Here is a 25,211-nt window from a genome sequence, read left to right as displayed (position 1 = left end):
TGACAGTCAAGAGTTGCTTTATGCACTTTACTTTATAAAGGTTGCATAAAACATGCAGAGTGGGCATAAGATAGTGATTAAGTGACATGATAGTAACAGTCGGAGACAGTAAACAATATGAGCTACGGCAGGTCCATCTTTGCCATATTTACAGACAATGTTCAAGTAGATAAGTACAACTATGGATTTTATGCTCCATAGGTTTAATAGAGGGCTTTTACAAGCTCAGGTCCGGGGCTCAATAATAGCAGAATAATGGAAAGCACACAGTAAAGGGGATGAAAGTGAACGGTAAACACCAGCCTTGTGTGAACACTGGAAATTGAAGTGTTACATTTTTTTTATAGTCGTTTAGACATCATTTAAAACAAAATCAATTTCAGACTTTGCTGCCATAATAAACGTTTGTGCAGGAGTCAGTAAAAAGAGATACATACAAATTAAGGAATTCAATCCATATCACAAACCTCTGTCTGGCTGTCTGTCAAGTCAAACGATGAATAAAGCAGACTATGCAATGAATAGAGTACCTTCATCTCAAATGATTTCCTTTACAAAAATGGAAGTCAAAAAATGAAAAAAATGATGGCATATTTGTAAACTATGAGTGTTTTTATCAGCTTTTCAAAAATGAAACTAGAACACATTTTCACATTGGCCTAAAAAGGGAATCTGGATTTTTCATGTTTGACTCATCAAATCTGTAATAATAATAATAATAATGATGTAATAAGACAAATGTACATGGAATGAAGTGTTCTTTCATTCATTCACGCCATATGAAGATGGCAGGGCTGAGATCAAGTCCAGCTGTTGTGATTGATATCAGATCAACCAATTTGTCCTCTCTTCAGATCTCAGTTCCAGCACTTTCTCCGTTCCAAATTGAACAGACTACGAGGCGTGTGCCATCTCTGTTTGGTATTTGTGATCGTCAGGTCCAGTTCCTGGGCAGGTTCTTAAGGATCCTGCGTCGATGCGATGGGTTTGTCACTCCTGCAGCATGTAGATCCTCCTCAGTGATGCCACTGTGGAGTGGAGACATGGTAACTAAACAAATTCAGTTGACAGTTATTAGCTGTCATTTCTATTTTGTAGGTGTTAAAAGGTTACAATATTTCACTATGCAATTGCCTCTTTGTGTTTCTATCCCTCTGCAGCTCAACACAGAAACACTCTGCTCACTTGAATTTGTCCGATTCAGGCTTCCGCAGCCTTAACTATCACATGAGCATGACTGTCACATGCACACCACTAATTCAATCTAACTTAACATGATTTTTGCACCAACATTATCTCTTAAAACAAGTATCTCTCTAACCAGTGACCCGTAGTTTTAATGCTGTTTTCTTCCTCATGTGGTTCAACTATGTCCATGAAACAAAGAATGAAGCAGAAGCTAAAAATAACACTTCAGGCCTTAGTGGTGTCAGTTTTCGTGTTGCATGTAACGATGAAAATAGCAGAGTCCACGTTCAGGTGCTAAGTTCATTTCTCAGCCTCAACCACTGTTGTGGTCATTGTAATGAGATCACTGGAAAATTTGAGTGTCTGTTTCTGTGGCTGCTACATCTCAACTTTTGTACTTCAGACCTTTTACTCTAAGTTTTTCTTGCTATTTATAATTGAAATCATGGATTCAATTGAATGAAAAGTTAAGAGAGGTGTGTTTTGTTGGAACAAAAGTTATTTTCAGGGTACTGAGTCTTTAGAATCGTTCAGTTCTTCCTGCATGACCGGAGCACAGACGCCGTCTGACTCACTGAATCACTGAACTGAAACAGAACAGGTTGTGATTCAGTTCAGTTCTTCCAGCCCTCGTCAGCACTGTCACTAAATACACAAACCCTCTCTGCTAAAATAGAGATTTCAAAAATTTCCTTGGTAAATGTTGGAGTTAAAATCCACATTTTCTGGAATTTTAGGTCTTTTGAACTGATCTAATATTTGGCATTGTTCTTGGATTTGCAGAGGCAGATTTTCTGACAGTTTAAGTGAAGTTTAAGAACTGATACACTGATTAATGAACTGTTTCTGCACTAGTGTTTTGAGATATTGGCTAAGTTTGTGTCGGTATTTCATGGTTGCTCTCTGCGTGTCCAAACTCCACACAGGCTCTCTCACCTTTGTCCAAACTTAGATTATTTTGGCTGAAGCAGCCATGAAAGGCCTTCAGCATTAGTTAACAGTTATTACTAAATGCAGTAAATATTTACCTGAAGTAATCCAGATCATCCCAGCCATTGAGACTGAGTCCCAGAGTGTATTTCTGGAGACCCAGAGTAGTGAGTAGCTCCCGCACCGTCTCTGGTGCACCTTGGAGGACAGACACCTGCTTAGAGAAAAATCAGACAGCACAGTTACAAAGAACCAGACGTTATGTTATTTAAAGGTTGTCTTTTTGAGAACAGTAGGTCACCTCTTTTTCCCAGCCGTAGCCTCTGTCTCCATGCAGTGAAGGCCCATTTCTATAACTCGGCCTTTGGTTGATTATGGTTGGGCCTCTCTGCTCTGTGGGGAAGAAGTCAACCTCACTCAGAGACTTTGCAATTTGCAAAGCAGTGAGGGAGTTGTCCCCTGTAGGTCCAGGTAACTGCTGATCCACCATCCAGGGAGCGGAGGCCTGATGGTGTGATATGTGTGTGGGGGCATAGGGGAAAGCTGACGGCACTTTGGCAGCGTGGACAGGATTGGTCCTCTCTGGGAGCAGCTGATGTTGATCCTTTCTGTTTTTCTCTCTGATGACTGCCGAGTGATTCATGTACAAGTTCCTCCTGTTCTTCTCAGGCAGTATGGAGTCCTGGACAATATTTTTACTGTGGTATGTGTCTCTGGGTTGTGAAATCTGCTCCTGGTACTGTGAGATGACATTACTCGAGGGCGGAGATATGGGAGACGGGTCTTTGGCAGGGAAAAGCTGATAGGAGGAGTCGGTTTGGGGTGTTTGAAGGTCACTGGTTGAAGCGTACTGGGGCAGGATGGCTGGAATTTCTATCTCTGTAAAGTCTGATCTGCGGCAGGGTCTTCTGTCAAAGCTCTGGCGTCCCGAGATTTTTGGGAGCTGCAAGGCCTCGTTACCAGACCAGATAACCTGAGGGTCCCTTTGCAGCGGTTGTGCCTCCTCCACCCTGCGCGTCACTGACACGCCTTCAAAGATAAAGTAGGCAGGATTGGTATAGCTGCTCGGAGTTAGTTTAGGAGGAAGTGCCGAGGACCTGCAATGAATGGACAAGTATTTTACCAACTGAAAAACATAAAACTCTTCTTAAATATGACCTCACTGACTATCTTCTGAGTGTGTTCCAATAGGATTGTAGCTGACAGATCAAAATTGGCATTAAGAAAAAAATGACCATGTCTTCAATGATTAGTATCTGGCAACACAACAATGATAAAAAATATAAACAAACACTTAAATGGAAAGATTTGTCCCACACAAGACACTACATAGTTACAGCTTTCGAATAGAAATAGACAGTGATTGTTCACCATCAGATACCTCATCATGTTTGACTGCAGAGTGAGAATTTTGAGATGTGTTAGAGGCATCTCACTTCTGAAATTGTTAGTCTTTCAATTTACCCATGTCTTTTTAAATCTACCTTTGAGCTTTAAAATATAGAAACATAGCAGGTAAAATAACTCTCTTAATTATGTGATCTTCGGTGGGTTGATTGTAAATTGGAGCTGAAGAGTAATGTCCCTTGAGATCTGCTGCTCTACAGTGATGCCCAGAAGCATGAAGAAGAGGGCCCTCACCTATTTATTGGGACCCGTGCAGAAACTGGAGACACGCATCCTCTTCCGGGGTGTTTTTCATCTTTCTCAAAACAGAACCACTCTGAAAAAGTCAAATCGCAGAGATGATCAAGACATTTTCCCGAAAGTGACAAGTTTTTGAAACTGTCTGTGTGGTGTGTAAAGAACAAAGGCTTTGCCAGTTTGCAGTCATATGGTGAGGTTTGTGTGTGTGTGTGTGTGTGTGTGTGTGTGTGTTCCTGTGGCACCTGACCTGGTGACATAATATTCATCTGTCCTGTTTCAGTGTCTCAGGATGCATCTGGTCAGGATCAGTCAATCAGAAGACAAAGGAGGAAGCGGTCGATAGATACCAGCAAGGGTAAAGCCAAGCCAGGGATCATTGAGGAACCAAATAGAGGAAGCAATGTGAGACTCACAGGAGAGTCGAAGAATGCAGTGGACAGTGGAGACGAAAGTTTAGTGGGAAGTGATAGTGCAAGCGAGGCAGCGATGAGGAAAAGAGCCAGTTCCGGCTGACCCACCATAGATCTTCTCCCGCGTTCCTCGTCTGTCCTTGGGCACGTGGACCCTGACCCTTCCTCTTATGGAGCCCAGCTCTTCACCCCGGTGACTCAGAAATGTCTCAAACTGTTCTGATGCACGAGTGAGCGAGCGAAGAGCTACACAGCATTCACCTAAATAAAAAGTCATTTTAAAGGGATTATTGACTGGATCAACGGGAGACGTCACCTTGAAACACAAAAAATGCAGACCGCAATCGATCCAGGCGGTTTCGGCATTTTTCTTCGTTTCGACTTAAGTTCTAGAAATACTGACAGTAGATAGAGATAAATTGTATATGATTTGAAGAATATGATACAGTAAAATACAGTTACATACACTTTACAATGAACATTTGTATTCCTTTAAAAAAATATGTGTATCTTTGTAGAAAACAGCAATATTTGTAGAAAATAGAACTATTGGTCCTAAACCTTTCCAACATGAAGCTCAGGTTGAAATCTGAAACCTACATCAAAAAATTATGAAAATCTAGATCTAGATATCTAGTAGATAATGATACACTTCTGTTTTTAAATACATGCTAAATAGCTCTATATTCAGATCAGCTCTCACTGATCTCAAGTGTTTGGTCAGTGCCATCCCACAACACTTTATCCATTTTAGGGCCAAAATTTATAATTAAAATAAAAGACAGCATTTCATATTTTTTTTAAAAACTGTCTCTTTAAGGGCAGTCATTAGCAAAACAGCCAACCAATCAGTGAAGGATTTAAATGAACACAATGACTAACCATAGGACTCAAACCCATCACATGACTTGACAGACAAGAGCAGGTGCTGATCCTGAAGGTGCTCCATGTCAGACATGACGGGAAGAAGCTGTGACAGACACACAGAAAATAATAACCACAGGTGATGTTTTTTTTGACTGGGAAAAAACAAACCACATTATCACACGTTTTCAAACAGGCCTCAAACCTCTCACCTTAGGCAGTTGTTTGAAGGACCAGCCCAGTTTGAGAAAACCAGGAATGTCGCAGCTCTGCGAGTCGTTCTCACTTGAGCGTCTTGTCTCTGCAAAGAAAGACGTGGATGAATATCTTCCACTGCATGACATAGTGTTTTATGAGAAAATGTTTGGATCTGGATGTGATGTCCTACCTTCAAGGCAAGAAGAATGAAATTCAATGAAGAACTTTGCTTTGCTTGCAGTCTTCACAATAGCCTCGATGCCTTCGAGTTCTATCCAGGCCCTCTCCATGCTTGGATTTGAATCTGTGCAAGACAAATAACATAACCTCACTGTTCACTCCATGACGGCATTCGGCCATCGTTCCTTCTGTTGACAATGACAGCACCTGTTTTGGACTGTGACGTCACTCCTACTTGGAACGTGGCAAAAACAGGTGAATGATCGCTTGTGAAGATGTCATCGGTGCAGCCTGTAACAGACAAACCACAGTGCCATATTTATAATTACAATAACAACCGTATTACAGTGTAGAGCTGACAGTCACTTTGGCTCAAATGATGCAACGTTGTAAGACAAATGAGCTCATATTTCACACAGTGTGACACTGTCCAACGTTTGCCGAGGGTTCGTGAAAACCAGAGGCAGAGTGAGAGGAAATGTTGATGAACCACACACCAGGATGTAGATGTTGACCGTTATTCGCTTGTTCTCATTTTACAGAGGTAAGGAAGACAAAAAAAAGTTATTTCACCATTAACTTTGATACATGCTTTGACCATGTCTTACCATATGCAGTGCATATTATGTGCACCTCTGGATACGACTTCCACAGGATCCTGTCACACCACGATGGAACATTGACTCGCACCTACAGAAACAGATTCAGGCATAAACAAACAGCATGGCATTTTAATGATGTTTCATGTTTACAAATGAACATGCCAGACATATATATACTGTGTATATAATTAAAGACACCTTCATATTCTTGTCATGCCAGACATTCCACTTTTAGACAGGCTTAATTAGTAGCCTTCTATTTTCAGCAGTCATGGCAGCTGCTGTTAAAGTCACCTATCCCTACAGGCAACTGAAATAGGACAAGGTTATAAATATCTTTAAAAATGAGTCCACTGTATAATTAGAATTCTTCTGTAGCATTTATTTTATTGTAGCACTTATTTTAGACCAGGGGTGACCCTCTGGCCCACCAGAGGGTCGAATCCAGCCCACAGGATGAATTTGTGAAAATTACTATACTATATTTTTCAGTCCTAGATCCAATGTGATTTGCAAGTTGTAATGCACATGTGTAAATGGTAAACCTAGGCATAGTATTGTTGAAATTGGAGTTGTTGTTGTTTATAGGTTATTATTTTTACTGGTCTGGCCCACTTGAGATCAAATTTGTGCGCCGTATGTGGCCCCTGAACTAAAATGAGTTTGCCACCCCTGTTGTAGACTAACGCTAAAATAAAAACCTACAAGCTGAAAGCTGCAGCACAAAACAGAAAAAAATGTAATTTGGGGAAATTATATAAGAAATAATATAAAGAAGGATACGTGAAGGACATTAGCACAGCAACATGTTGCGGATTCATAGAAGAAACATTAGGATCAGTGCATCTTTGTCAAAAACCTGATATATACAGAACCTACCGTCATGCCAGCGGCCTTGTGAGGCTGCACTTATTCAGATACATTCACTATTTCATGAATAACAGTATTTCAGCAATAGAAAAAATCATTAGAAAGACACTGTCCTTCCTTGCCGTTAGTATAATATAGTTGGCCTCTTTCAGACCTGAATTTTAATACCAGGTCATCTGAATGGGGTCTTAGATGACATCAAAATGTTGCTTTTACTGTGTGCTAAAGTTTTTGGCAGCTGTTCTGAGTTGTGTGGCCCCGCATCCTGTGCCCTGCATCTGAAAGAAAACTTTTAAAGATCATCCTGTTTTTCTAAAGCGCATTTGTGTGACAAGAAATGACTCACGCCGGAAGTCTTGTACTTTTGCCATAGGTAGCAGTCTCTGGCGCCGCGCTCATACCGATACGTGGGTGGAAAGGTGATCTTTTCTTCCTCTTCACCATGATGAACAAAGTGAGGTAAACAGAGGTGAAGTTGAGTCAAAATGTATTGTAGAATAAGCATGTTATGTAGAATAAGGGTCAATACACAGACTGAAACTCACTGAAATTGAGAAAGGCCTTCCTCTTGAGTCTCTCTCGAGTCAGCTGGTCTGCACACATGAGCTGCTCGAACTCTCTCTTGGACACATGTTTCAGGATGTCCTGTAGTCAAGGACAGAAACGCTTGTATCATTTCTCAAAAACTTCTATACCACGTGTATTATCAAGCCCAAACATCAGAGCAGAGATGATGATGAACAAATGATAATAGCTTATCTGACCTGTACATCCAGATCCAGTCTATAGTTGAGGTCTCCGCACCAGAAGAGGTGAGTGAAGCGCAGACTGATGTCAAAGGCACTGAGCTGTTTGTCTCCTAAAGAAAGCAGTCGGAGGATGTCCACAACGTTCTGGTTCCTCCTGAACATTACAAGATGGAAATATATTTTGATGTAGCACAGAGATGACATAGAGGGACAGACTGTATGTGTACAGACAAATGCATAATCTACCTCAGGACTTTCTCACTTCCAGACGTCAGGTGACAGTTAACAAAGCCAAAAGATGTCCCATTGAAGAGGAATGAGATGCCAATAGCTCCCTTATTTCCTAGAACGGCACAAATACCTCAAACCTCCATGATAATATAACATAAACGTACAGTATTTTATTATTATTAATTATACACTGATATTTCTAGTGTTAAACTGTGCTATTCTTGTATTTCTATGTCATTGTGTGATGATGTGTTTTCACTGAGTAGCCTACCTAATGTGTTCCCCAGGCCAGTTTTCACACTGGCTGTGTTCACATGACTGATGCGAGACTCATGCTCCGGCCTTACGAACACGGCCAGCCTCATATTCCAGAGGGACTGCACTGCCACCTGCAGGACATTGCCTTGTATTACAATCGACGACAATAATAGAGTGAATGGACCCATTTCTATGCATTCAACCCCCCCTACAATGCAATTAAAAACGACTTTCCTGGTTGATTCTCTTACACTCACAATCCTCTCCTTTTACATTAGGTGCTGAGGAACCCTCGCATTGAAACTTCTTTATAATTATATCAAAGTTTTTACATGAAGGTGGGTGCATTTGAAACGATTAATTCACAAGATGTTAAAATACAAAAAATTAAATAAGTCCACTGAAAACGCTATGTTTTATGCTTCATACAATTGTCTGCTGACATATCTTATATAATACAAATAATAATGATGTGCAATCAGAAAGAAATAAACCTGCGATTCTATTATGAATAATTATTTTTACATTGGTCAGAACAGAGGTATAAAACTGTTCTTACTTCTTTGTTGTGTGTTAAAAATTATAGTTATTTTAACACAAATATTAGACAATATTCTGTTCACTGTAGACTAATGGAAGAGAAGACTAACCTGTTTGAAGTCAATGTGAGTATAGCCGCGCAGGGTTGCTTTGATATGTTCTGTCCATTCCCTCTCGCCCTGAGGGTTTTCCTGAGTCCCCAAGGCGTAGATGTCATGAGGGAGAAAGGCGGTCGACTCGTCGGGGGTGTTTCCCAAACCACAGCAGGTCACCCATGTCTGCAGGTTACGAGGAGGTGGGGAGCCACCTGTTTACATGAAACAAGAAAATGAATCCTGCTTCTGCTTCAGCACATGAGCAAATCATCTGTAAAAAGTGACTGCCATCCTGTGTATGGTTACCCATATTCCAGGTGCCAACAAACACAGAGAGCATGTCAGGTTCACTGAGCTGAGAGTGCCTGCTTTTCATCATCTGGAGGAGTTGACAGAAAGAGTCACATTTCTGGAAGAGATGACAGTCAGTCAGTGAGTTATGGGACAGGAAACAGTGGGTGGCAGTGAATATTCAAACCTATTAATTTGATTTACCCGTGCACTCTCAAACGTCATCTCGCGTGGTGTGTTGTGATGGCTGTCAACCACCATGCGTACCTTGGCTGGACAGCTCTGAAACTTGACAATCTGAAGGACTGGTCATACAGGAAGACATGCCAACAGACAATTATACAGTGCATTTGCAAAAAGGGTAAACGTTAAGGGACATAAGAGGTGGATATTTACTCACGTCTGTCATGTGAAACCTTCTCTATCCCAAATGAACCAGCCTTTCTGTCAAAAAGCAGCATCCCTGTGTCCACATCAACAGAAACAGTTTGTCTGCCGTACCTCACCATCTTCACCTGGCAACACGAAGAAAAAACATTCACGTGGAATAGTTCTTCCAGAGTTATTGCAAGAAAAAAAATGACTGAATGAATTTTTCTACTCTGATTCACCTGATACGAGTGGACTGGCGTCTGTCTGGCGTGGTTCTTTACAGGTGTTATGATGGTGGGTGTTGGCTCAGGTGGGGGTGGATTGGGCTGCACTGCCAGGTTGTGATTGGTCACTGCGTCTTGTAGGGCTTTTAACACCTTTACAGACAAAAAAAAATCCCTTCAAATGTTAGAATATTAACCCACTTGGCTATTTTCTATCCATCCTGTTCAAACGGTAACACTAATGCCAGCTAACTGACTGTCACAAATGTTCAGGAAAAACTGTGGATGTATAAATATTGGAGAGATTTATAAAAAAAAAAAAGGAAAAAAAAGCACTTTCAGGTTAAAAGAAAAATAATGAATCCCAAGTTTTACTCCACAAAAACATACCTTTTTCTCCAGAGAAGAAAGGAGGCTGACCAGAGCTGACATCTTACACAACAAGGAGTCAATTTCCATCTCTGGACCCTTGTTCCAAAGAGACAAAGACAAAATGTTTATTCAGATCTTAACCATATATTTTTTAAATGATAATATTTTGATGCAATTCTGTGTACCTGGGTCTTGTTTTGTGTTAAAGAGCAGCTTGGATGGTCAAAGACCTTGGCCAAGGTTTCCAGACTTGAGAGAGTCAGGTCAATCTCACTGTAGAGCAGAAATATGCACAACCTTTGTTAAATTTTAGATTTTAGAAATGATAAACCTGGTGCTAAGTTTAAAATGACGTTCCCTAGACGATTCATTCTGTAAAACTAGCGTCTTTTTATTTATCGTCATTAAGAGCAGAATGATGCTGACCTGTTCAGACCCTGGCATGCAGTGCCCAGCGTTCGCTTGAGGTGGCAAAGAGTTGTTGCCCCTTTATGCACATTCTCAATGTCAAGAGGCAGCTCATTGAAGAGGTAGTCATTGAGCAGACCCATCACATCACTCGCAGCACTGTAAGAGGTATAAAACGGGCAGATTCACATTGCAAGATTTCATAAACTGTGTCATTTCTGCTCTCTGGATCCTGTTTTAAAACATGAAACACAAAAAAACAAGAACAACAGCTTGGTTCAGAGCCGATTCTGTATTACTGTAAGAGGAAACAACATCTCACAAGTTCTTATCTCTGGTTCTCTTTTATCAATATATTTATCTTTGGTCTTATCTGATGTCACTCAAAACAAGCAGATGTGAAGATGACGAGGAACATCTTTGAAATACAACTCAAGCAGTTGATAACTATTTTAAATTGAGGTTGGAGGGCCGTACCTGGATGTGTTCAACTCCTGTAATTTATCAAGGAATGGGACGGGAGGGCCTGGTTTAGTTGGTGGTGCAGATGAAAGTGCTGTGTTGACAGAAGGTGGAACTATGGGTGGCTTCTCGTCATCTATGTATATACATAAAACATAAATCAGACACCAGTGGTCAATAATGAATATTTTGTTGATTATTCACAATGCATGTACATGTGTTAAGACGTTGGGGTTATTTTTCTGTGATCACAACTAGAGGGCCCACCTGAGCTCTCATCGCCTGTGTCAGTATCACGGGGAACTGGGTAGAGTAAAGGAGTGACGAGGCCTTTGTGGGGATGCTGGTACCCCAACACCAGGTCCTCCAGGGTCCGGAAACAGTTCACCTGCACCCCCTGTGTTGTCTAGGGGAAAAAAACCACATGACACATGTTTTACAGTTTACGTACAGTATGTGTGCTAACTGTCAGCCAATGCTGTATTGACAAACAGAAATGATTAAGAAAGGAACATATTCTCTCAGTTTATTTGACAAATAAGAAAAAGTTTTTTGTAATGTAACGCAGAAAAAGTAAGCCACTATTGAACAGTTTGTGGTAATGCAGTCTTTATGCATTTATGCAAATGTTGTATGCAAGTAAAATAACAACTGTCTTACTTCTTGGTATTACAAAGCAGAAGCATTGATTTGCATGACAGGAAAAAGTAACAAACAGATGATTAGCTGTGATAAAAGAGGTCCCAGGTGGATTTAAAACTAGTGCCCTGCACCGAACAGGAGACACAGTTGTTTTAATGTGGTTCAACTTTCCCAGTCAGGCAAGGTAAACAGAAAAAAAGCACCCCATAAAAACACAGCGTGGAGTATTGCCATGCAAACATTCAGCAAGACCACACTTCAACTTCCTACGAAAACCTGCACTGCTGTACCTCAATGGCAATAAAAACAGAACAAGCGAAGATGAAGGTCAAACAAGCACATGCACAGGTGCGGTGCAAGCGATGAACAGCACCACCTGAACGTGAACAAACCCAAACTAGTACTGTTGTACATATCAATCCAAACATGTAGAGTCACTTTTTTTTATTTTACATTGACACAAGACCCAAGCTCCTGATCTGCTGTCAAACGTTATGATTAAAATGCAGGGATAACTGAAGTGAAATTACAAAAGAAATGAAAAGGAATTAAAGACAGTACAGACACAAAAACGGGCCCCAAAATATCTCCGTGGCCGCCTTGGAAAAACAAGAAGGCAAGCATGCGACTTGTGAGTTAGTGGAGCAAATCCAGTGAGGGAAAATACGTACTGGAGGTTTATACTGATGGCAGTGGAAAAAACAGAAATAGCAACAGAGTTTAAGGTTTTCATTTGAACGCGGAAGATTTTTCCAAGTCAAAGGCTTGAAAACAACTGCCAGACAATCGTTTTTTGTTTTTTTTTGTCATTATTGGGCTTTAATATGCAGGCAGTTCAAAAAGCAATAGATGATACACAACCAGGAAATGTTCTTTTCTCTCATCCATGGAGTGCATGTGTGTGCTTTTGTGGTTGCATGTTTCAATAGTCTAATAATTAGGTTGTTTCCTGACTAAATGCCCCCCCCTCTCTCTCTCTCTGAGAATCAAAAACAGACTCATAGCATCACTGGCTTTAACTCTGCCACATCCAACAGACTCATTATTGGTAATACAAACACCCCCATGCATACAACATAACAAATAAGCACACCCGTTGCTCAATGACCTAGTGTGTGGGTTGAGTAGGAATCTCTGAGAAATAAAAACAATTTCTCCTCTGTGCTGCTGAGCTCATGCTGCAAGCATGCAGCCACATGGCAGAGATGCCATTCAAACAACAAGGCTACTGCAGTCGTAACAGAGCCGTACAGAAAAGAAACACAAATATGTTCCTGTTCTCCTTACAACGGCGATAACAAACCATTGTTTGATCCCCAAACTCCATGTGAGCAACTCTTTCTCTCCGAGTGCAGATTGTGTCAAGGTTTCAAAAAGTCTATTGTCTTTCTTTTTCCCTTGTCGGGGAGAGAATTCAGAATCATGTGACCATGAACACTCACCTGCACCGCAAGGAGGCCGTCTGCATCAGGGAGAATACGATAGGTGTGGACATGACATTGAAACCTTTGAAGGGAAGAAATCTGTTATTAATGGCATTTAAAAATGATCACAACATGCTTTAAAAGCAAAATTTCAAGTGAAATATCTATTGATGATATTCTATCTAAGAACCAGATGCCTAACTGTTGTTAAAAGTACTTTCTTTACAAGGTGCCAGTTTTTTGGGGGGTTCTTTTTTTTTACAGATCGCTAATGATGTGGCTTGTTTCACTTATACAACATGAAAGCCATTTGGATCATCTCCATCAGTCACATCAGAGGGAGTTGTTATCAGGCATCAGTACATTACTATGTTCCATAAACAAAAGACAACTGTGATATCATAACAGCTGAATAGAAATCTAAAGCGAGGACACATTTAAGACACTAAAAAAAAAGGAAATTAGATATTGAGAAAAGAACGGAGAGAAAGAGGGAGCACTGCGAGTGGCCGGGCTCAGCTTTCAGGAATGTATCTGGCCGGGGCTGATGAGCAGTCAGCGTAGTGCGGTCACAGGAGCTCCCGCCCTCTTTTAGGGGCCCCAGGGTAGAAAGTGGGGTAAGAGGGGAAACAGGGCGTCCCGAGCCAGGGTTTGACTCGCTGAGATGGACTGTTCACTTCAGACGGGACCGTCTGACTGGTCTGGAGTGTGTATGTGTGTGAGTGGCCCGGCATGTAGGCAGCATAGCCATTGCAGTTCCTCTGCCGTCTGCTGGCAGAGGATGGTGAAAGTGATGGATATGACAGGGCGAGCGAAGCTGCTGAATCAATTTACAGATGGGGACATTCTGCAGAAATGTTGACTTCATGAATAGTTTCCAATCCTTTCTGCCAAAATCTTAAGTTTCACAAGTTTAAATAATTAACTATGGTTTTCTATAAAGTGGAGCTGCCTTCTGTTTCTGCTCAAACAGTCACAGTGAGTTAATCATTCAGTCAATATTTTCAAGGAGGTGGAGGTCACAGATTTAGACAAATAAAGTGATTTCTGGTCAGTGGGGAAGACTCACGTCCTCTTGAACTACTGCCACTAAAAATGTACAAAAATATTTAAGACCTAAGTACTAATCAATATTTCATATTAGGTTAAAGTGCCTGGTATTATGTTAATAACAGTGTGTGAGTGTGTGTGTATACTCACAGTAGGCACAAAGCATAGGCACCTGGCACAGATTCACTGTCTCTCACTAGGTAGCTGCCATCCCTCCCTGCTCGTGCCAGCAAGTCCTCCGCGTGGACGCGGCTGATGTCACGATGATACCACACCGCCGTTGCCATGGCAATCAACGTTGAAAGACGGGTTCATAAAAGTCATCCACGTGAGATGATGAACGTGACATAACACAACTCTTAACGCCGGAGTTTCTCTGATGGCATTGACACTGGCAGACGCTCACTTAGGTTGTCAGTGCCAGATTGTGCTGAGTGGTCATTTAAGTGTTTATGTTTTCCATGGTCACTTTCAAAGTGTCAAACGACCCAACACCTTGTCTCCGTCAGCTGGCCTTTCCCGTGTTCCTATTGGTTCCTTTTCTGTCAAACATCCTGTTGGATTGTAGGAAGAAAGAAGCATCCGGCTGATGATGGTGAGATCAGTCCACTGTAACAACACCTCCTCTCAGACCCTGCTATACGGGCCCCTGCCTCAGTTCTTGGTTGCAAATTGCTGCACAAGGGTGGGCGTGTTGCTCCAACAGTCACGGATCATCACAGCAGTGTGCAGGAGGGAGAGAGGAGGTAGAGGGCAAAACAGCAAGAGGTGCAGCGTTTGAATGGGGCAGCCGCCCTCAGGCGATGACACTGCCTCTAGCTCAACCACAAACACAAGCTCTCATCGTGTCCCAAAACAAAAGCCCCACATGCAAACAACAGGAAACGAAGGACCAAGAAGGCAAAACAAACAAACCGAGCCGCACACACAGCACTCACACATGCACAGAGCGGAGACAGAAACATACCAGATGGAACTCAGTCAGCACTAAAACCAGACAGGCATGCAACAGAAACCAGACTAATTCAAATGATTTCTCAGCTCTGTTGCCATATAAGGGAAAAGGAACACCCTCCAAAAAAGTTCAGCTGATGACTGCAGTTGCCTTTGCTTCGTCCAGGCGCAGATTCCATTCAGATGGGTCCTGGGTTGGATGTGGGCTAATCCAGGAGTCTCACTTTGCTGCTGAGATGTTTGTGTGCTGGCGCGTGTGTCTTGTCAGAAGAGTTCTGTCCACTCTGGCGTGGTCTCCAGCGGTTCTTCACAGTGCTGTCAGAGCAGAGGGAGGGAACGGAGAGACAGAGGACAACCCCATAAGAGCACAACACAGACAGAGGAAGTGACTCGACATTCCAGATGGCGGACACAGCCAGGAGAATTCTTGCAAGGGGCTCAACTTCACCACCAGTGTGTGAAACAGCAGACTACTTCCTTTCTCTCTACCCCCTCTCCCTCTCTCTCTCTCTCTTTCTCTCTCTCTCCACCCTTCTTCTTCCTCCCTCAGCCTCTGCCCTGTCTCTTTCCTCTCAGGAAAATCAACACAGTACTCCACACACAGGTTGATTGCTAATCCTCAGTTTCTCTCTCGTTTTTAATTTTTCATTTTTAAAATTCAACCTCCAGTAAATATAATTACTCCCCCCACACACACCCAGCCCCTCTCTCTCTCTCTCTCTCTCTGCTGTCCTAACGTACTTCCTTTTGTCACACTCCCCAAACCTCCCACCCTCTCTTGCTCACTCAGCCCTCTCAGCAAAACACAGCCTCCATATGGTTATGATCATCCATAACTTTCTTATTTTTGTGCCCTCCTAGAACCATCGCCCATCATTCAGCCCTCCCACTTCCATCCTTCTCCATTAGCTGGAACATGCACGGCTGTGGGGAGCTGTTTGGTCCTAAATTTGCTGCTCTGCCTCTCTCACTACTCTGAAGAAAATGTGCCGACCACCAACCGCAGGCCCCATAAAAACAAACAGACACAGCCATGCCCAACTGGTGATGTATCTCCTCGACGTTCATTCTGTGATCAGTTTTTTTCTTGCTTTGTTCTCCCTGTAGCATATGAGGGAAAAACATTCCGTGGCGTACCGTTGAGCCTGTACAGCAGTGTTTTTAGCCTAAATGCTATCGTTCACATGCTGATGCAGTTATAGTATACCATGGTAGTGAGATTATGTCACCTCTGAGGGATCAGCAAAGTGAAAAACACAGTTCCTTTGAGCTGTAAATCAAGTCATTTGTCAGCTAAAAACCCTGTGATGTACTTCACATATGGGGGACCACTATAAACGCAGATGGTGTTTTTTTACTGTCGGCATCACACTGAGTAATCAGTTTTTATATCATGCTGACAACTTCAAACCAAACGTGTGTCTATTTCAGCTTTTCATATAGTATTTGATATGAATTCTGTGTTTTCATCTCTTTATTGTGGCGTTTGAAAAGTGGAAGTAAAGCTCGCTGTGGGATTTTTGGGTGACAAGAATGGGAAAGGTTTTACTTACTCACTTATCATACATTTGAACATGCAGCAGTATGTGTACGTCGTGTGGTTATATGGGCACACATAAACAGGAAATGTAATTAGGACACTGGTGGTTTCTACATCCTGCATTTATTTTTATTATTTGTAGTATGAAACAGTCATACTGAGACAGCAACTCCATTTCAATGAACTACAATACCTACTTATTGACAGATCAGATTTAGAATTTAAATAAATATTAAATATTCCACTTAATATCAGTAAGAGGAGCTGTTTTACTGATACTGAACAGCACTTGATGACATAATCAAGGCAAAGCAGCAAAAAGAAACATGATTACACAAGTATGGTCCACCTCAACCAGAGGAAAGATTAGTGAAACTTTAAAAACAATAACGAGAACTTTACAAACTGAACACTTAACACGTATTTCACAGCTATTTATAGCTGTATTTACAAAGTAGTAAGTCATGTGAGGAAAAAGAAATGGATACTAATGTCTGTGTTCCTTACAGCTGTCTCTAAACTATCCAATCCAATCCAACTTAATTTATAAAGCACTTTAAAAACAACAACAGCTGAAACAAAGTGTTGTGCACCAGAGATATCAATAAAATAGATCAAATATAGAAACATAAGACCTAATAAAATACTGTAGAAAGTAGAAAAACAACTCATACAATAAAAATAATAATAAAAAAAAGATAAAGCCAATGTCTCATACTGGGTCGAGAGCCAAAGAGTAAAAATGGGTTTTAAGAGATGTTTTAAAAGTGAACAGTGAAACTTTCAAGCATGTCAAAGTAGTCGGTAACCACTAAAGTTTACGTGAGAGCTGCAGAACACAACTATGAGAGAGAACAGCCCATAATTCAGATCCCACTGATGATAATAATCTTGGTTGGAGGTCACACAGAAAGAAAGCATGACCATGTGTGTCACTGCCATAATTTAGCCACACACTGAAGACTGTGTCGCTAAGACGTGGTAACACCGCGATTCTTTAACACACTGGGACGAATTATCAGCGTCTATAAGAAGCACAGTGTTGACTGTCCATATATAGTGCATCGTTTAAAATAGTGCCAGATTAACTGTAAGGGGATTGTGTGACTGTATTTTAGCACAGTTCTGACATGGCTTTAGCCTGCTAGTATTAAGCGGTGTACACATTTACTATGTAAGCAGTCAGTGTAAACAAAGTTGCACCATAACAGGCAGTGATGTTGGTGAGGATATGAAACATCTGTCTTGATGCAAATTCAATTAAAATACAGTGATTAGAAGACAGAGAAACGCACTTATATGATAACAGATGCATAGCTCAGATTCATGACCTATTGTCCCCCGTGATTTGATAAGCTCCTTATAGGATTGAAAACACTTCACACTATTCATACAACACAAATCTTGAACCGGTCTTTTCTCTTGAGTGACTGCGAATTAATAACAAACTGACCAAGTGTGATCGTTTCCCATGATCTACAGATGCTCTTTTCCTTCTTTTGCTCAGTGAAGCGCATGAAAAGGCATCGATTCACAAGACAAGATACAGAAAAACAGAAGTAATAACTTCTTGTAAAACTGTTTCTCTTCCGGAACTTGCATAGCGCAACAATTATTATATTATTTGTACAATGTTGTTTTGACAAGACGGCTACTGTATGTCTGTGTGAGTCCTACTGGGAATATATATATATATATATATATATATATATATATATATATATATATATATATATGTGTATGTATATGTATATATATATATATATATATATATATATATATATGTATATGTATATATATATATATATATATATATGTGTGTATATATGTGTATATATATATATATATATATACACACACATATATATGTATACACTGTCCACATCTCATCATTCTTACAAAATGCCTTAGAGATTGCAAATATTATTACAGTAATATTATATATAAAAAGCACATGTAAGCAAAAGGCAACACATTTCAAGTGGAGCACTAATGCAGAAAAATTCAACAAAAGGCAGGTTTAATGTATAATTGTCTGTGCTGACTGTGTTGTCTGTGATCCGGCGGAGTAAGGTATGGCAGTGCCGTCCAGTCTGAGCAGCTTTAAACAGATCTCAGTCGTTGCCCCCGTGTGACAGCTGACTGGAAGCCAACGCGAAGAACCGCAAATCTAATTAATTATCTTTGACTGCCAAGGTGTGAAAATCCATAAAATCCACCATTCGGCTTCCTCATGAATCAATCAATTACACCCAGCTAAGGTCGTGTTGTGAAGATCCTCCTCTGATCCACTGCACAGGTTTACCTCTTTAGCTTTTTGCCAATATACTGTCGAGGCTGGATCCTCTGAGGGTCACAGCATGCGGATACATCCATGTGTAAACGCCACAGTCACTCTCAAGCATGTAGTTTTGAGGTCATGTGAAAACCACTATTAGAATCCATTTAATTTCATAATATTTCATGATATAAATTATGCCAATAACAGTAGAACTGACCCGCATGGTGGTTTTGTAATCAACTTGCTACCAATCTCAAATCCTTGGTGCATAAATGTGCAGCAGTAAGTCAGAAGGTCACTTTGATTTCTGTAAACCTGCCATGAGCTCAGATTGTACAAGGCTTGGCCATGAAGCCATCTGCTGTCCTGGCGACCAAAATCCAACTAATACCACTACTACTCTCTATATAAGCTATCTGAAAGGAAGTCCTTGCACTCTCACATGTGGACTATTCATAACATTTGTGAATACTTTATTTAAAAACTTTTTTAACAGTTGCAGAGAATGTATTCTTTTATTACCGTAATTTTTATTTTATTTTAAAGCACAGTGAGTCGCCAATATGCATCTGTCTGTGGATTTTATTCATGTTTATTACAAGCTTTTTCAGTGCTAGAGAAACATGGAAGACAGGATATATAAAATGAGGCGTGCACAATTCTTCAAGTTGCTGCAATTCAACCAAAACCTAACTAAGAACAAGTGACCAACTCAGATTAATGCCCAGAACTTGACCTGTTTATTGCACTTCTGAAACCATGTACGTGTTTATACACACCCTGTGGACCAAAACAAAATTAATCTAATTGTCTTACAAATATCCTTCTTTGATGGGCTGTATAAGCTGTGTGTGTGTGTGGGGGGGCAGGCGGAGGGGGCGCTAAGGTTTGCGAGGTGGTCGTATAAAAGCAAAGAGGAGGCAGCGACTGGCACTCGCACAAACTACACCACGCTGTCAACAGAGACGGATTACAGGAGGCCAGCGGAGAAGATTCATTAACAGAACTGTGGGCCCGGTAAGTGAGCCGTTTCTCTCGTTGACCAATGGCACATTACACATAGATGGAGAGGTTAATAACTCAGGATAATGGCACTGCATTAATTGAACAGAAGAAGCATCAGCATTTACTGAACATTTACCACTGCAGGTAAATGTGCACTAACCACTTAACTGATGTGACAGCTCCAACGTGCTTGAGAGTCTTTTAAAATCAGAGAGATGCCTTTTATAAAGCAGGATGTTATTAAGACATTAGGGACATCCTAAGCCTATAAACAGCAGTGCTTATGCCTGAGCCTGAATGGTAAACTATGTTGAGGAACTTGTTTTTCAACCTTTATGGAAAAGGCCTCTTCAAAAATGTAAAAAAACTAAATAACCAGTGCAAATAATAGTCTTTTTATCACGATCACATGTCTGAAACTCTGTTTAACTCTTCATTCATTCGCAGAGTGGACCATTTCTTTTTTCATCAACATGTCAAAGTGAGTATTCTGCTACAATAAATAGAACCAATAAATGTATGTTTAATAGTACTGTGCAAAAAAGTATTTAATTTGTTGTTTTAGCAACGCTGTAATGACCATAATTATTTTTCAACCTCTATATTGGAACACATCCACACAAAAAAGAAACATGTATGCAGTTTTAAAATAACATTCTTTCAGAAAAAAAAATGGTTTTAATTGTAAACAATTATTTAGTGTGACAGAGCCTTACACTTGAACAATAACTCTCTTAACCCACATAAAAATAACTGGTAAAACCTGTGTTTGTACAATTCCATATTGACAAATATCTGCTGAAAACGGTCTATTACGCCAGATTTACTCAAGACATTCTTAAGCATAACATACACATCTTCCAATCCAAATGCCAATAAAATAAATGAATAGTAAGTTTTTCAGCCTTTTCTTTTAGCAAGATTTACATTACATTTAACTCCTTTGACAATAGCTGTTTTTTGACACTTAACTCTAATGAAAACAAGAAAGGATTGGGGTCCATGCAGGAATCCAAGTCATAATTCCTTCTCAAGAAACTAGCACAGTGAATCTCTCACAGCCGAAGGCGGATTGCATGGATTTTGTCTTTGTAGAGAGGTTAACAGGACAAAATAAGTGTTTTATAATAGGATTACATGGCACACGTGAAAGAGTCAAACACCAAGGATTACTTGTTTGTTTACAACAAGTATTTTGGTGATGGAACTTATGTAAGATAAACACTATTCTGATAAACACCATAATATTTGAAATGCATTAATAACTACTTTTTACAATAAAGTACTTATTTTATTAATTTATTCAATAATCCATTCGGCATTAAATTTAAAAACAAGAGCTTAACATTTCATTATATATATAATTAATTTAACTATAATGTACAGACTGACCAAATTGCAGTTTTGTCTTGTTGTTCAGGTGCTTTTTAATCCTAAAAAACTAATCCATCCTCAGTGCGAATGTGGGTGGGAGGTGTCTTAAAAATCCACTATATATTAACAATATTCTTCTCTCTTTAATAGTATTAAAAAATTAATTTTATGGTTGTTTATCTGGAAAAAAGTAGGAACAAGAAGACATATGTGATGGGTTGTAGACGAATACAAAAATGTCATAAAACCACTTTAGATAGTAAACAAAAAGTGTATTCCAACAATTAAAAAAATAAATAAAAGGGGGCGGCACTTTGTTCTACCAAATAGGTTAAATAGGAGAAAGATGTGTCAAAAAAAGTGTGAAATAATAGCCTAATTCTCTGTGTTTTCCAATTTTTAATCTTCTCAGGGTATTTAAGAAGACCAGCGGCAACGGACATGTAAGTGGCCTCTGTAATATAATCATTACAGGGCATCCTTTAGGCTTAGGGAGGAGTGCAATTTGTATGTGGCTCTTCCAACTCCCAGAAATAGCCTCCAAACTCTTGTAACCTTGGCAGAGAAGTGACTCTTTTTCTGTTTTTCTCCATTTTCTCTCAGATTGCTCTGTACTTGGGAAAGAGGGACTTTGTAGACAATGTGGATTCAGTGGAAATAGTTGGTGTGTGGCTCTGTGCCTGCTTTACATTCTAACATGTGTGCATATAATCTACATGAACTCACACTTACAATGCTGATTCTTCTCTTGTGTGTGCAGATGGGGTAGTAAAAGTGGACCCGTCTGGTCTTAATGGCAGAAAAGGTACTTTTATTTAATTTGTGAGATCAGTGATGAAAGTCACAAGATGTCAATCTGCTCAAAACAGACTAAAGCTGGACCATTTTTTCCGTTGCAGTATTTGTCTACCTTGCATGCGCCTTCCGCTATGGAAGTGAAGACCTGGATGTCATTGGGCTGTCCTTCAGGAGAGACATCTGGATACAACGTGTTCAGGTGTATCCACCTACAGGCGGAAATGCAACCAAATCACCAATGCAGGAATCCCTCATGAAGAAAGCTGGAGAGCAAGGATGTGCCTTTTCATTCCAAGTGAGGAAGCGTTCATTCAAATATCATAATACAACGTTACGTGGATCAATAACAGAACATTACCTCACCTTTACTCTTAGTGATTATATTACATTTTATTAATCAGTGTACATTTTCTCTACCTATATAAGATGCCACCAAATCTCCCGTGCTCAGTTGCCCTGCAACCTGGACCAAATGATTCTGGCAAGGTACCACAACAGTTTCTTTCTTTCTTTCTTTCTTTCTTTCTTTCCTTTTTTTTTTGCATCTACTCATATACATTGTGTCACATGTTATACAGATTATTTATACAGGTCTTATTTAATTGTAGGCCTGTGGAGTGGACTTTGAGGTTAAAGCATACCTCGCCAACGCTGCTGACAGTGCAGATGAAGTCATTGAAAAGAAGTATGAATGTCCACAGTCAATCAATAGTATCAGCCCCAGTCGTGTGTGAAAAGATCTATTCCTAACAATATCTACTTGTATTTTTTTTTTATGGCCTTATAGGGACACATGTCGTCTGATGATTCGTAAAATACAGTTTGCACCACCTAACGACAAGCCCGGGCCCAAGGCTGAGATATGCAAACAGTTTATGATGACTGACAAACCAGTTCACTTGGAGGCCTCCCTCCAAAAAGAGGTGCGTTTAAGGATCGAAAAACTGTCGTTTTGGCAATACATAGATTATATCGTGATTGCAAAACTAAAGCTAATCAAAATCCTTATTGCTTTTAGGTTTACTACCATGGTGACCCAATCACTGTCAATGTAAAAATCAACAATGAAACCGCTAAGGTTGTAAAGAAAATCAAAATCTTCGGTAAGAAAGAAATCAAAGTAACGGCTAATTTACATTTGAGTGTTCAAATGTTTGTGGACATATAGACATAGAGTCTACTGTATATGTTCAAGAGTCACACGTTTAACTGACGCAGAGCTGTTGTTTTGTTTTTAGTCGAGCAGCTAACAAATGTGGCCCTCTACTCATCCGACACTTACACCAAAGCAGTCTGCACCGAGGAGTTTGGGTGAGTCTTTCTTTGTTTTTCGCCGAATTTCGCTCAGTAACTTTGGTTTAAAATAATTCTCACATGTAACTGTATCGATTGTATTAGTGAGGAATAAAACATGTCCCAGTTACATTTCATTTTAAAGGAAAATGTGTATTTTTTTATTCATTGTGTTCAATCCCTTACAGGGAGACAATCGATGCCAACTCAACATTTGAGAAGTCCTTCCAACTTAAACCCTTGCTGTCCAACAACAATGAGAAGCGGGGTATTGCAGTGGACGGACGGTTAAAGGATGAAGACACTCACCTCGCTTCCACAACTCTGTAAGTTTTCATCCTCTTACCGGGCGGTGGTGGTGGTGCTAAATCTCGACTCTTTGTCATCCACTTACCGCGTCTTAAACCAAATCCTCAATCTCTCAAACATAAACTATTTCTGTCTCCTTGCAGGAGTCAAGGAGATAAGGATATGCAGGGAATCGTTATCTCCTATAAAGTCAAGGTCAATCTAATAGTGTCCGGTGGAGGGTACGTTTAAATATTCAATCATAATAATATTATATTTTGTGTTAAATTTTGTAGATTAAGGTTTGTATTTTTTGTTTCTCTTTCACACAAAAGTCTGTTGGGAGGCCTAACAGCAAGGTACAAATTGAAGTTGCTTTGTTTATGATCATGTGTTACTCGTTATGTGATAAATACACAAATTAGCACTTTATTTATTTTCTAATCATGAAAGTTAACTTATATTTTCAGTGATGTCACTGTGGAGCTTCCTCTGACACTGATGTCCCCAAAACCGGCAGGTAAGTGCATTATTTAAATGTAAATGCTCCTAATAACACTAACTTCAAGCGTAAATGATCTGATTGACTAATGTGTAACGTCATGTCCTTCTCCTTTATCCATTTACTGCACATCATAATTGCCTAATGAGCAGACGTGTAAGTATAGCAGTCTCTTTGAAACCTGTGGCTGTGATGTTTTTGGGCTCAGGTCACTGATGTTTTGTCCTGTGTGCTTTTGTGCTTTATGAACAACAGCAAATTGGATTAAAGAATTTTAGTTCAGGTGAGGTCACGTGCCAGTTTGACTGCGTTCACTATTTCGTTGGCTGCAGCATAAGAATAAATACATGATTTTATCACTGTGAGGGTTTGACGACACATATCGACAATGCAAGCAACTGACTATTAGATTAGTTGTTTTTTGAACGTTTGTTTCAAATCTCCAATTACTGAAAGCAGCATGTCAATCATTATACACACATTAGGTAGATAATCCACTTTATCTCATAAAAATACACATACAAGTTTCACAACGAGATGAGTTACCTTGGTGCCATGTTAACTCGTGTCAACAGGGCCGACGTCAAGACGGAGTTCACGGAGGGATGAGATGACCAGCAAAGGAGGATCGCTCATCTGACAGAAAACAGAACACAAAGGCCGTCAGCACCACATTAGGAGAGCTGTTCCACAGATAGAGAATTTTGTGTATAATTTCCCTCAAAGCCAACATAGCATGGAAATAAACATGTGCAATGCATTTTGGTTGCCGCAGAAAAAAAAGATATTAGACATTTTTTTCCTCAATGTGTCATGAACACTGAGATTTATTGTTCTTAATCCTTATTACTGTGTGAGCAGAGCCATGAAATATGTTTGACTGAATGTGAAATGAAAATCCATACTGCGTCACTCTGTAGAAAAGGGAAAGGGAATAACACATTGTTTCACCATATGTCTCTTTTGTTTTACTTTGGCATTATTAAAACAGAAGCATTGCTTCTTTAGAGAAAGAAAGCACACTTGGATAAGGGGCGAAGTTTTTGAGCTGTATTGCAACATTATGTTCCCAGTCATAACTTCAACTGTAAACAATGTTACTTACGCATATATCTTAATAAATGAGGTACAAAAAGCACACCTGTTACTGATAACATTATTGATTAGTC

The 25,211-nt window shown here is 40.1% G+C and overlaps 2 protein-coding genes across 3 annotated transcripts; one reads left to right on the top strand and one right to left on the bottom strand.

Moving 5' to 3' along the window:
- inppl1b (inositol polyphosphate phosphatase-like 1b) lies at window positions 1-15,219 on the bottom strand. Its single transcript, XM_058649636.1, has 27 exons — window positions 14,158-15,219; window positions 12,976-13,039; window positions 11,159-11,297; window positions 10,907-11,027; window positions 10,448-10,588; window positions 10,207-10,294; window positions 10,040-10,117; window positions 9,665-9,802; window positions 9,454-9,568; window positions 9,258-9,358; window positions 9,069-9,171; window positions 8,778-8,974; window positions 8,141-8,258; window positions 7,885-7,981; window positions 7,654-7,792; window positions 7,435-7,534; window positions 7,236-7,324; window positions 6,026-6,107; window positions 5,625-5,708; window positions 5,428-5,541; window positions 5,252-5,340; window positions 5,058-5,145; window positions 4,284-4,436; window positions 3,760-3,841; window positions 2,420-3,215; window positions 2,217-2,332; window positions 1-1,028 (listed from the first exon to the last, which is right to left on the bottom strand). Exons 1-27 carry the CDS (start codon window positions 14,292-14,294, stop codon window positions 935-937), a joined length of 3,663 nt encoding a protein of 1,220 aa, XP_058505619.1. The 5' UTR covers window positions 14,295-15,219; the 3' UTR covers window positions 1-934.
- Window positions 15,220-15,288: 69 nt separating this feature from the next.
- arr3b (arrestin 3b, retinal (X-arrestin)) lies at window positions 15,289-25,180 on the top strand. 2 transcript variants are annotated; one of them, XM_058649638.1, is made up of 18 exons: window positions 15,289-15,414; window positions 15,823-16,005; window positions 19,652-19,799; window positions 20,235-20,268; window positions 21,574-21,604; window positions 21,765-21,825; window positions 21,922-21,966; window positions 22,061-22,254; window positions 22,386-22,445; window positions 22,568-22,644; window positions 22,747-22,882; window positions 22,978-23,062; window positions 23,198-23,270; window positions 23,441-23,578; window positions 23,705-23,782; window positions 23,876-23,899; window positions 24,011-24,060; window positions 24,618-25,180. In XM_058649638.1, exons 4-18 carry the CDS (start codon window positions 20,261-20,263, stop codon window positions 24,680-24,682), a joined length of 1,125 nt encoding a protein of 374 aa, XP_058505621.1. In that variant the 5' UTR covers window positions 15,289-15,414; window positions 15,823-16,005; window positions 19,652-19,799; window positions 20,235-20,260; the 3' UTR covers window positions 24,683-25,180. The 2 variants fall into 2 exon arrangements, with proteins under 2 accessions (XP_058505621.1, XP_058505622.1); XM_058649639.1 differs by lacking the exon at window positions 23,876-23,899.
- Window positions 25,181-25,211: the final 31 nt, after the last annotated feature.

Source organism: Solea solea, chromosome 14 (genome assembly GCF_958295425.1).
Source record: "Solea solea chromosome 14, fSolSol10.1, whole genome shotgun sequence".
NCBI lineage: Eukaryota > Metazoa > Chordata > Actinopteri > Pleuronectiformes > Soleidae > Solea > Solea solea.
This window is presented reverse-complemented; position numbering and strand designations above follow the sequence as displayed.